Genomic DNA, 12,580 nt, shown 5'->3' on the forward strand with positions numbered 1-12,580 from the left:
TGGGATATTGTTGTACCTATAAGCACCTTTTGGCTTACACAAATGGTTTTGTAGCTTTTGACACAAATGATTAGCCTTTCTTTCTTGAAATACTTTCTTTGCTCCATGTCAAGGACTCTTCTTGTTCTTGGTTGTCATTTGTCTCATTGGCCACTCTTTACCAGTCTCTTTTGTAAGATCTGGTTCTGCCTTGATAATCTCTAAGTTGGTCTGCCCCAGAAAACTTCTTTGTCATATATATATATATATATATATATATATATATATACACATATATATACGTATATATACGTATATACGTGTACGTATATATACGTATATATATGTGTATATATTTACTTCCTAGGTAATGTCATTTAGTTCCGTGGCTTTCATGCCATAAAAAATTAATGTCTGCCTACTCAACAACTCCAGGTGGATATCTACAAGTACCTGACCCACAGATTGTCTAAAACTAAACTCTCGATTAGATCTGTTCTTCCCTAAGCCTCCATTGTATACATTTGGGTGCTATTATTTGCTAGGTACTAAATGCCAAAAAACAGAAAGGTAGTTTTAAAACCATTTTTTTAGTAGTTAAAATTTGTTTTTATTTTTTAATTTGTAAATTTTTTTAGTGATTGTACTGATTTTATTACTTTTACTAAGTCAGTTTATCTTTGTCACTCTCAATACAAAGAAAGAAAACAATATAAAGAAAATACATCCTCATTATTATTCACAATAAAAAAGTCTGCTTCATTCTGTAGGCCTGGGCATATTATATTATAGGGAGCACTTAATGGCTCAAGTGGATCCTGGGCATATTATATTATAGGGAGCACTTAATGGCTCAAGTGGATCAAAGTACGATTTTGATTCTGACCCACTGAATGGAATCTCATGCATATCTGGTGACTGCACTAACTCCATGAGAGCTGTGATGTACTGAACCATTTCTGTGGTACCCCTGATCTCACTAAATTAAGAAAAGTCCCTACACAAGAAAAGATAACAATCTGTCTGTAAATTATATCTATAGGCTCTTTCTTTACTGGAAGGTGGGAAAGGGGCCCTTTCTTGAGTATATGGATACAAGTATTGTTGTGTCTAAAGATTGCTGAATTGATATTGTGTCTGTTATAATGAAAATAAGGTGAACATCAAAACCACTGCCAAATTAAGAAGCTACCACAACTTGTCTCAGATCGTCAAATAATGGAGCAAGTTCCTTTGCTAGGCTGACAATGAATCCTGTATTGGCATTGCTGCTGGTCGTGAAACTCACCACCAAAGGTAAACGATTGAATTGAACCACCTGGTAGGCGTTATAGTAACAGATGATACTTTTATTTTTTGAAAGTCCAAGTTTGCTTCCTTGGTCTGTTGCCAGGGCAAAAGTAGAGAAGAAACCAGGTCTCAAAGCATGCTCTGGAGCCTTATCATTGGCCACTGTAATAACTGGCACCCCATCTCTATCTGACACAACAATAGCATGGAGCCCTTCAACACTTGGTAATTTTTTATACAGGAATCGTTTCAGGTCATCTGCCATGATGAACCCCTTTCTCCTGCAGGGTCAACCTCCACTCCTGGTTTTCTGGGTTGCCGTGTTCTCTCAGCTGTAAATTCAGGGACAGGGTCAAAAACAGTCTCCTCTGAAAGCTGTCATCACATGATTTGTATAAAATTTGTTTTTAAAAATACAGTATGATTTAAGTTCTCCAGTGTGAACTATGCTTCTTTTACTGAAAATTTCTCTTAGTTTAGGGTGGTGAGAACTAACGTGCTCATGGAGAACTTTCTTCTTTTTTTCTTTTTAAAGCAAGAGATACTGACTCTGTTGTCATTTAAAAGGTAATTTTGGCTGTGTGCAGCAGTCAGTCTGAGAAGAGAGCTTTCTAGAGGCCTGGATAAAGACAGTGACATGGGGAATTGGGCACTCTGGCTCTGTGAATGTGATATGAACTGTGGGCTCCAGCCTCAGTCAAGGCCTTGGTGCCAGAGTTCAATGTAGTTCACGCAAATGGACCCTTCGGAGTTGGCTGCAGCTTTGCAGTAACAGCCTTGAAGGTGAATCATGCATTTTGGGTAATGGGAAAAATGTCAATTTCTGCAGACAAAGTCCTTAATAATGATAATCCCCTAAATGATAACTGCCTTCACATTTTAAAAAATGTTTTATTTTATATTTGAGAGAGAGACATAGAGCATGAGCAGGGGAGGGGCAGAGAGATGGAGACAGACTCTGAAGCAGGCTCCAGGTTCTGAGTTGTCAGAACAGAACCCAATGCAGGGCTTGAACCCACGAGCAGAGAGATCATGACCTGAGCTGAAGTAGGGCATTTAACCAACTGAGCCACCAGACGTCCCTATGATAACTGCCTTCAAATAAATAATCAAGATGAGGAAAAGTTCATGATGATAATGGTGACAAATTCCAAAGCAGTAATACCAGCCCCAGTTACAACCCAGTGACCAAATCTTGTGACTACTGTTCCAGTCGGTTAATCCCCAGCAGTAGCTGTAGTTCAAGTCCAACTGCTGTCTCTGCTTTGGTTCCCACTTCTGCAACTGTACCCCTTCCTCAGGCAGCAGGGACAGCATCTTCTGAATCTGCACTTCCTAATGCAACTAAATGAGACAAACCTGCACAAAAGCCAGTGGAGACTTCAGTGAGCACTTGCCCAATACCAACCGAATGGCACATTAGGAGGTTCTTCTCAGTAAAAACCTTTTTGAAGATGCAACAAGAGTACTTGTGACAGGTTGACCTCATGAGAATATGGCAATTGGGGCGCCTGGGTGTCTCAGTTGGTTAGGCGTCTGACTCTTGATTTCAGCTCAGATCATGATCTCAGGGTCATGAGATCGGGCCCTGTGTCAGGCTCCATGCTGAGCGTGGAGCTTGCTTAAGATTCTTTCTCTCCCTCTCCCTAAAATATGACAATGAAATCACGTCAATGAGCTGGTTTCAACAACCCTGACAGAGCAGTACTTTTTTACTTTATATTTTAAAAAATTACTAATAAGCTTTATTTTTTAGAGCAGTTTCTGGTGCACAGAAAAATTGAGCAGACATTGAGAGAACTCCCATGTATCTCTGTCCCCCCAATACCATAGCTTCCCCTATTATTAACATCTTGCATTGGTATGATACCCCTGCTATCACTTATGTACCTATATTGATACTTTCATTATTACTAACTAAACACTTTTGTTTACATTAGGGGCCATTCTTTGTGTTGTTCAGGTCTATGAGTTTTGACAAATGTATGGTGTCATATAGTCTGTGTTACAGTATCACACAGATTAGTTTCACTGCCTTAAAAATCCTCTGTGCTCCACCCATTCATCCCTCCCCTCTCCTTCCCTCTGGCAACCACTGATCTTTTTACCGTCTCTATAGATTTGTCTTTTCCAGAATGTCATATAGTTGGAATCACACAGCAAGAAGCCTTTTCAAAGTGACATCTTTCACTTAGTAATACATTTTCACAGTTGTCTATGTCTTTTTGTGGCTTGATAGCTCATTTCTTTTTAACACTGAATAATATTCCGCTGTCTGTGCCACTATTTGTTTACCCATTCACCTACTAAAGGACATCTTGGTTATTTTCAATTTTTGGCAATTGTGAATAAAGCAGCCATAAATATTCATGTGCAGGTTTTTATGGGAACATAAATTTTCAACTCCCTTGGGTAAATACCAAGGAGTGCAATTGCGGGGTCATATAACAAGAGCATGTTTAGTTTTGTACAAAACCACTCAAGTGTCTTCCAAAGTGGCTATACCATTTTGTATACCTACCAGCGATGAATGAGAGTTCCTGCTGCTCCACCTCTTAGCCAGCAGTGGTCTTGTCAGTTTTGGATTTTTGCTGTTCTGATAGATGTGTAGTGGTATCTCATTATTACTTTAATTTTCAAGTCCCTAATGACGTATGATGGAGAACACCAGTTCTCTTTAAAAAAATTTTTTTTTAATGTTCATTTTTTTTTTTTTTGAGAGAGAGAGAGAGAGAGAGAGAACGAGCAGGGGTGGGGGAGGGGCAGAGAGAAAGGGAAAGACACAGACTCTGAAGCGGAGCTTGAACTCACGAACCGTGAGACCATGACCTGAACCGTAGTTGGATGCTTAACCAACTGAGCCGTAGTCGGATGCTTAACCGAGTCACCCTAGAACATCATTTCAAATGCTTATTTACCATTTGTGTATCATCTTTGGTGAGGTGTCTGTTCAGATCTTTGGGCCACTTTTTAACTGGGTTATTTGTTTTCTTATTGTCAAGTTTCAAGAGTTCTATATTTTGGACGCAGGTCCTTTATTAGATATACATTTTGCAAATATCTTTTCCCAGTCTGTGGCTTGTCTGCAATTATAGAAGTATCTTTTAATGGGAAGTCCTGAACAGAGAAAGTTAGGCTATGGTTGACTTCCTCAGGCAGTGAGAACTGGTTTCCTCAGCCTTGAGCAGTGGCTACAGCTGCAGATTCTGTAGGACTTGCTCTTGAAATTTTATGAAATCAACCTTGACTGAGATGAGATACATCAATCAGCAGAAACCTTCACTGCTTCCAGTATTGCTACCTCAAACAAGTCCTGAAAATCTTCAGACTTCAGCCGAGTAGCCAACCTTAGGAGTACTGATTCAGATGTCAAGTGGATGATGTCTAGAAGCTCGTGGCCAAGGAAGAGGAATGGGAGTGGCAGGGGAAGAGTTGCAGAAGCCGGAAGAACTTGTACGAACCCTTATTATGGACTGCATGTTTGTGCTCCCCCAGGATTCGTAGGTTGACATCCGAACCCCAGATGTGATGGCATTAGGAGGTGAGGACTTTGGGAGGTGATTAGGTCATGAGAGTGAAGCCCTCATTAATTAGATTAGTGCCTCTGTAAAAGACTCCCCAGAGAGCTCTCTTGCCTTCTTTCTACCATGTAAGGATCCAAGTCAGTAGTCTGTAATCCAGAAGAAGGTTCTCACCAGAACTATGCTAGCACACTGATCATGGACTTCCATCCTCCAGAGCTATGAGAAATAAATCTCTGTTGTTTACATGCCATGCAATCTATGGTAATTTGTTATAGTATCCCCAGCTGATGAAGACAAGCACATTCAAGTATAGTATGAGGAAAAAGACATGGTCACAAGGTTAAAGACATCAGTGTTTCCTGAGAGCCTTATGAAATATACATATTTTGCTTTTGAGAAGACTGAAAGGGACTTTCTTACCCTCACATTTTACATCAATGCATTACATTAACTCTTCCCTGGACCATGTGGGATGATTTAGGTTAATGTCTGTAACTTGGTAAAAGGTAGTATATTGTTGGGGGTGGAAAGGGCGAGACATAGGAAATAGGGCAGAGATGAATGTAGTGTATGTCTATTTAAACTGCGTATCCACATAGTGTGTAGAATGTTGTACAACCAGAAACCAGCCTTTGCAGGTCTTTGTTTCTTTTAGAAAATAGTAGGAAATTTTTCTTAGGTGTTTACTCTTACTGCACCAAATCCAGAAATTTAGTGTCATGCTCTGTTTTGTATTTCTTTGACTTAACATTGGTTTTAGAAATAATCCTTGCTACCTAGACTCTATAGTCTCTATTTTATGGCCACACTGGATAATAGCTTTGTGAAATTGAAAAATATTTTGGAGCAACTGTATACAGAAATGCCATTTTTTTTCACTATTGTTGCTTCTTCAAATACGTATGACATTTGTGTAAGAAAACACATTCTTTAATGAGAAATACTTGTAGAAAAAAGGGAAACCTTCTCTTTATATGAAAATAACTACTAGTTTAAAATGATTTCTCGGGGCACCTGGGTGGCTGAGTTGGTTAAGCGTCTGACTTCAGCTTAGGTCATGATCTCATGGCTCCTGAGTTAAAGCCCTGTGTCAGGCTCTATGCTGAAAGCTCAGAGCCTGGAGCCTCCTTCAGATTCTGTGTCTTTCTCTCTCTGCCCCTGCCCCGCTCGTGCTCAGTCTCTCTCTCCCTAAAGACATTAAATTTTAAAGAAAAATTAAAATGATTTCTTGATTGTTGAATGTAAGCCCCTTCTTAGATGATTTAAGAAGCTGTACAATTATAGTTAGTATCTGCAAATACAGTTAGTTTCTTATTCACATTATTTGGGGTAAAAATTGGCAGCTGTCTAAGCTTCAAAATAATTGTTGTGGGCTTCATTTTGATGCATCCTTTTGGGCAGCACACACTTCTGAGGCCAATGAAGAAATGGAACAGTTGCTTCTCTTCAATCTGACCCTTCCCTCAGCAGAAATGTCTTTGCCAGTAAACTGTGAGTTCAAATTGTTGTCTTGCCTTTTTTTTTTTTTTAAACCACAAAATGCTGATTGGATTAAAAACTAATGAAAATGTTCCAAAAGCAGGTTTTATTTATTTATTTATTTGAGAGAGAGAGAAGAGAGCATGTGTAAGTGGGGGAAGAGGTACAGAGAGAGAGAGAGAGAGAGAGGATCTTAAGAAGGTTCCAAGCTCAATGCAGAGCCCAGATGTGGAACTCAATTTCACAACCCTGGGATTATGACCTAAGGCCAAAAGCAAGACTTGGAAGTTCAACTGACTAAGCCACCCAGGCACCCCTCAAAACAAAGTTTATAATATTTGTAAATTCTTTTTTTAATCAGATAAAGATGTGTGGCAACTAAAATTATTAATATTATAATACAGAAAGAGGACAGAACTATATAACTACAGAAGGACAGCATCTTTTATTGCATGAAGTGAATGGGAGCAATCTTTGGAGGGCTGAGAGATGCACCTGAAAATGTACTTTGAAAAATATAAAATCAAGATATTCATGGTTTATTAGAAGTAAAATCTTACTAGTGAAAAAATAATAATATGAATGTCATTTGGCTTACATAAATATGACATGCAATTTTCTACCTAGTATCTCTGTACGTTGAATAGGCATCTCAAATCTAGTATTCCCTGAATAAAATTTTTGGTTTTTCCCCCACAACTAATTCTCTCCAAGATTTTCCTTATCAATAAATTGCAGCGCTAGACATCTTTACTCTAACTAACCTATAAATGCACTTTATTAACCCTTTCTGACATACATGTAACAAACAAAATCTCTGGACTTTTGTTGGTATTTGAATTTTATTTGTGATATTTCTGACATGCCAAGGATGTTGGGTTTTATGTCATTAAATTTATCAATACCTTCCTTTATAATTTATGTATCAGTGTCATGTTTTAGAGAAGCTATCACTAACCAAGAGATATTGTCTGTATTAATTTAGAATCCAATTTGAAGATTTGATATATCTGATCTATTCCATGGAAATTTTTTGACTTGGTCAACAGTTGGTTCAAATTCCTCTTTTAGAATTGAAGGCTGAATTATCCAGGGTAGCTGTTACAGGGTGGGGGCGGGGTGATGGTTGTGGTGATGGTAGTGGAATGGTGGCCATGTTGTGTTGATGATGGAGATGATGGTGGTGATGGTGTAGTGGTGATGGAGATAGAGATAACAGTAGTGGGGTGGCCTTTTTGCACAAATCACAGAAATAAGCTGTTTTATTTCCAGACTCCCTTATCTTTTAGTGCATCAGGAATGTATCTAATATAATCAGACACAATATTATTAAACACTATTGCGTTATGGGGTGAATTATTATCCCCCCCCCCCCTTACTCACAGATTAAAGTCATAACTCCCAGTATCTCAGAATGTGACTATATTTGAAGGAAGGGTCTTTTACCAAGGTAATGAATGTTAAATGAGATCATTAGCGTGGGCCCTGATCCAATGACTCATGTCCTTATAAGAAGAAGAAATTAAAACACCAATATACACAGAGGGAAGACCATGTAAAGACACAGAGAAAAGAGGGTCATCTCTAAGGCAACGAAAAGCCTCAGAAGAAACCAACCCTGTGATATCTTGATCTCAAACTTCTAGCCTCTAGAGTTATGAGAAAATAAATTTCTGTTGTATAAGCCACCCAGTCCATGTGACGTTGTTATGGCAGTCCTAGCAAATTAATATATACTGTATAAGATAGGCCAAAAAAACCAGTTTGGTTGATTTTATCTGTTGTTTCCTCAATTATTTTGTTCTCATGAGCCTCTCATGTTGTAAACATCTCCCTCATTGAGCTGTGATTTTAACATTTAAATATATACATTTTTATTACAGTGTGGTCCTAAACTTAAACAAAGTATGTTATTTGTTATTTGAAGAACAAAAATCTGGTCCAAAGCTCAGGGAGAACTGACTGCACTTGTTATGCCCAGAATTCATGATCCCCAAAGACCACCAGGGAGCCAAGTCCGATGCAAAAGCAGAGCCTTTATTCCAGCTAGCTCGAGCTCAATCTCCTACCTGCACCAAGGGAGCGGTGAGATACCGGAGAGAGAGAGAGAGAGCCTGAGTTTCAAAAGCACAAAGGTTTTATAGGGATCATGGCCTTAGCCAATTGGCTGGGGAAGGGTCGTGGCCTCAGCTGATTGGCTGGGGAAGGATAGAACAATGCCTGCCAAGGTGTGGTCCCAGATCAGCAATTATCAGCGTCACCTGGATCTTGTTAAAAATGCAAATGTTGGGCCTGGAGGTTACAGACCTACTGAATCAGAAACTCCAGGGGTGGGGCTCAGCAATCTGTGTTTGAACCAGTCTTCCAAGAGATTCTGATGCACCTGAAGTTTAAGAACCACTGTGTCTGAGGATCTCTAACATGTTTGGCCTCAGTGTATGCAGAACGTTTCTCACTGGTCACCTATTAACCATTGGCTGTCAGCCTTGCTGTGCTATATAAATACCTAGCACCAAACACCATCCCCAGAGACTCTGATTAATTGGTTTGGGGAGGGGTAAAATGCTCCCAGGTCATTCTAAGCCTGGACAGGGTTGAGGGCTCCTACCTTTGGTCCCTACCTGAGAGAAGCCCTCCCTCTTCTACTCACACTTTCCATGCCTCTCACACTCCCCTTCCTCCCACCTCAGACTTCGGAAGAATGCATCAATCAGTAGCCTGCTTTCTTAGAAAACATAAATTACTCATGGGGAGGAGGCGTGATCTGAGGTTTGAGCGGGAACCTCTTTCTGCGGCCATGTCAGGGACATAGTCACTAGTCGGCCGGCCTCGGTCTGCTCTTTCACACTGGACTTTAGATACAGGAGATTATGTTCTAATTTGCCTTACAATACTAAGTCATATGCCCTTTTATTTTTACCAGCACTTTAAGGGATTTTCAAGGACAATGCTGACTGTATGCAATTTTTCACATTTCAAGTTGACTTCAGAACCAAGCTCTTACCTAAATTTTGACTCCACTGTAAATTACAAATAGAAATCTTAGCTTGAGCCAGACATCAAAAGAATTCATACTTATAAGATACGTTAGGATCCAATAAATTCAAACTTAAGAAGAATCAATGTTTCAATAAAATATTGAGTTTATCTAGAATATTAGAAAAATAATGACCTTTACAAAATAATTGTAACTTACCAACACAGTTTGGGGTATACATCAATTAGGCAAAATGCCATTTAATAGTGTAATTGCTACATTCCTATAGCATTTAAGTCAAAACGTAAACACCATTTGACCATTGTATCCCCACCTACAAGGATGTATCTACAAAATCATGTTTCTATAGCATATGTGGAATAACTGAATAACCATACAAGTATTGCTGCAGTATTTCATCCCAGGATCTCCATTCATTCACACTGAATTCCCCATGCAAGGCACTTCTGGAGTTACAGTACTCCCAACAATTTAATCTATTCAATCTGTGGAGACTTGTTTTGGCTAGCTCTGTATAGGCACTTTATTTTTCTTAAGAAAATGAACTCTTATTTCAAAACCATGTTTTGTGTGAGCAGAGAACTGTGGTTGATTCTTAGAAGTAAAAAAATGTTTTCCAATGCCAGAAAATATACTCTGGACTTTTTAAAAGGATATATTCTATTTAAAAAAATCAACCTCAATCAAGTAGAGATGGTAGTTTTTTTTTTTTTTTGATGTTGATGATTTAATAATTTCTTCTGAAAAATTGCCCCTCACTGAAAAATAATAATAAGGGTTACCTAGGTGGCTCAGTCAGTTAAGCGTCAGACTCTTGGTTTTGACTCAGGTCATGAGCTCATGGTTTGTGAGTTTGAGCCCTGTGTGGGTCTCTTTACTGACAGCATGGAGCCTGCTTGGAATTCTCTCTCTCCCTCTCTCCCTCAAAAAAGGGGCAAAAAAAGGAGCCCCTCTTTTGCTCCTGTTGTCACTCTCTCTCTCAAAAATAAATAAATATGGGGCGCCTGGGTGGCTCAGTCGGTTAAGCATCCGACTTCAGCTCAGGTTACGATCTCGCGGTCCGTGAGTTCGAGCCCCGCGTCGGGCTCTGGGCTGATGGCTCGGAGCCTGGAGCCTGCTTCCAATTCTGTGTCTCCCTCTCTCTGCCCCTCCCCCATTCATGCTCTGTCTCTCTCTGCCTCAAAAATAAATACACGTTAAAAAAAGATTTAAAAAATAAATAAATATTTAAAAAAATAAAATAGGAGTTATATTTAAATGTTATTAGCTAGTTACTTTTGATTATTCTTATGCCACTCATTAAGTATTTCAAACTGAAGTTCATAACCATGATTACTTTATGCCCTCTCCTCTCCATTACATTGTCCTGTGCCCACACTCTTGAATAGAATTTTCCAATTCTAATTGCTTTCTGAAAACAATAGTAGCAGAAGTGTCTGAGAGAAAACATGGCGGTGGACGAGCATAAATCATGTTTCTCATAACAAAACTATTTGTAATCTTGGTAGACTTCACTTGCTTTTCTAATTACAATGTCAGCCATATGAAGAAATGTTTGATTTTTGAAGCAAACTTGTATAGGCTGAATCCTAGTAGAATAAATTCTAAGACACCCTTCAAATATTTTTTTCAACAAGAAACCTATTTCATTTAATACCTTTATACTAATAATAGAAAAAGTATATGAATGTACCTTAGATCATAGGTTTAAAAAATTTTTTTTAATGTTTATTTACTTTTGAGACAGAGAGAGACAGAGCATGAACGGGGGAGGGTCAGAGAGAGAGGGAGACAGAATCTGAAGCAGGCTCCAGGCTCTGAGCTGTCAGCACAGAGCCCGACGCGGGGCTCGAACTCACAGACCATGAGATAATGACCTGAGCCGAAGTCAGACGCTTAACTGACTGAGCCACCCAGGCACCCCAGATCATAGATTTTTAAAGAGATGCAGGCATGGCCAAGAAACAGGCGGGAAATCAGAATCTTGTCATCCCTGAAGAAAGAGGAAGAGAACATTCCTAGAAGGAAGTTAGTAATAGTGTTAGATGTGTCAGAGAATTCAGAAAATTTATGACTGAAAAATGCCATCTGATTTCAACACAAAAGTTTCACTGCTTCAGTGAAAGCAGTGTTGGGCAGATTTGCAGGGAGCCTTTGGAACTCAGACAGCTGAGTGTTGAAGGTAAGCAGGATGTTGGAAAGTAGAAAAATCTAGTGTTGGAGTCCTTTCAAGAAGATCGGTTGGGGGAAAAAACAGGGGGAGGGAGTAGCAGAATGGAGATATGGCACTGGATCAAAGGCTACAAAATTACTAACGTGGGAGACATCAGAGAGCTCAAGCACAGAAAAAGGTAAAGAGAGGGAAAGATTGAAGACTCAAATGGGCAAAAGGATACCAAATGCAGCAGAAAAACCCCTGGGTGGCCAGAGTGGATGGGGTCAGACTGCATACATTTTTATAGGAAAAGAACCATTCTGCACCATTGTGACAGAAGTGAGGAAGGATTAATGGGCAACAAAGGTAAAGTAGGAGTGTGCCTCTAGGATCTATATTAGGACTACACATTTCTACACACTGTTATTTGCTGTTTCTGAAATACCCAGCTTCCTTCCTCCGTGGACACATATCTCCCACCCATACTTCCATACATAGCTCCAACATCATTTCTGGAAAGCCTTCCTTAACATGTGCAATCTGTTTTGGAAATCTCTCCTTGTGCTCCCAGATGCTCCCTGTACAGAGCTCTGTGCATATTTTGTCCGAAAAATAGACATTTACTTGTCAGTCCCTTCCTTTAGATTGCAAGCGCTTTGAAGGTAGAAGCTTAGCATTTGTATCTCAGAGCGTAATCCACATGTAGAGCTTTGTGAAATCTATAGTCACTTCTGCTTTTTTGAAATGAATTGCCATAGGCATATGTCCTATGGACACAGTGAATGGCAGGATGCAGAGATAGTAGGTGATCTCCCTGTCCTCTCTTACTGTAAATTTCTGTTCCTGGCTTGCTTGACTCACTATCCCTTCTAATCATCTTTGCCCTGCAGCTATTTTCTCCATGGTCTTGGCTTCAGTCCAGGTTCTGTGAACGTGGTTCCATCTCTTCTCTTTCTTCACTCCAAAAGTCACCTTAAAGTAACGGACTTTTTATTACACATCAGGGCTTAATGGAAAAATGCAGAAATGCATAGAACAGGAATAAACACAAAGTGGGGTATTAAAAACTATGATAGGGCACCTGGGTGGCTCAGCTGGTTGAGCGTCTGACTCCTGCTCAGGCCATGATCTCGTGATTGCTAAGTTCGAGACCCA

General features: G+C 39.5%; 1 protein-coding gene across 1 annotated transcript; it reads right to left on the reverse strand.

The window, feature by feature from the left end:
- Positions 1 to 1,159: 1,159 nt before the first annotated feature.
- LOC101091470 (ragulator complex protein LAMTOR3-like) lies at positions 1,160 to 1,536 on the reverse strand. Its single transcript, XM_045036434.1, has one exon. The coding sequence runs from the start codon at positions 1,532 to 1,534 to the stop codon at positions 1,160 to 1,162; it is 375 nt and encodes a 124-aa protein (XP_044892369.1). The 5' UTR covers positions 1,535 to 1,536.
- Positions 1,537 to 12,580: the final 11,044 nt, after the last annotated feature.

Source organism: Felis catus, chromosome C2 (assembly GCF_018350175.1).
Source record: "Felis catus isolate Fca126 chromosome C2, F.catus_Fca126_mat1.0, whole genome shotgun sequence".
NCBI lineage: Eukaryota > Metazoa > Chordata > Mammalia > Carnivora > Felidae > Felis > Felis catus.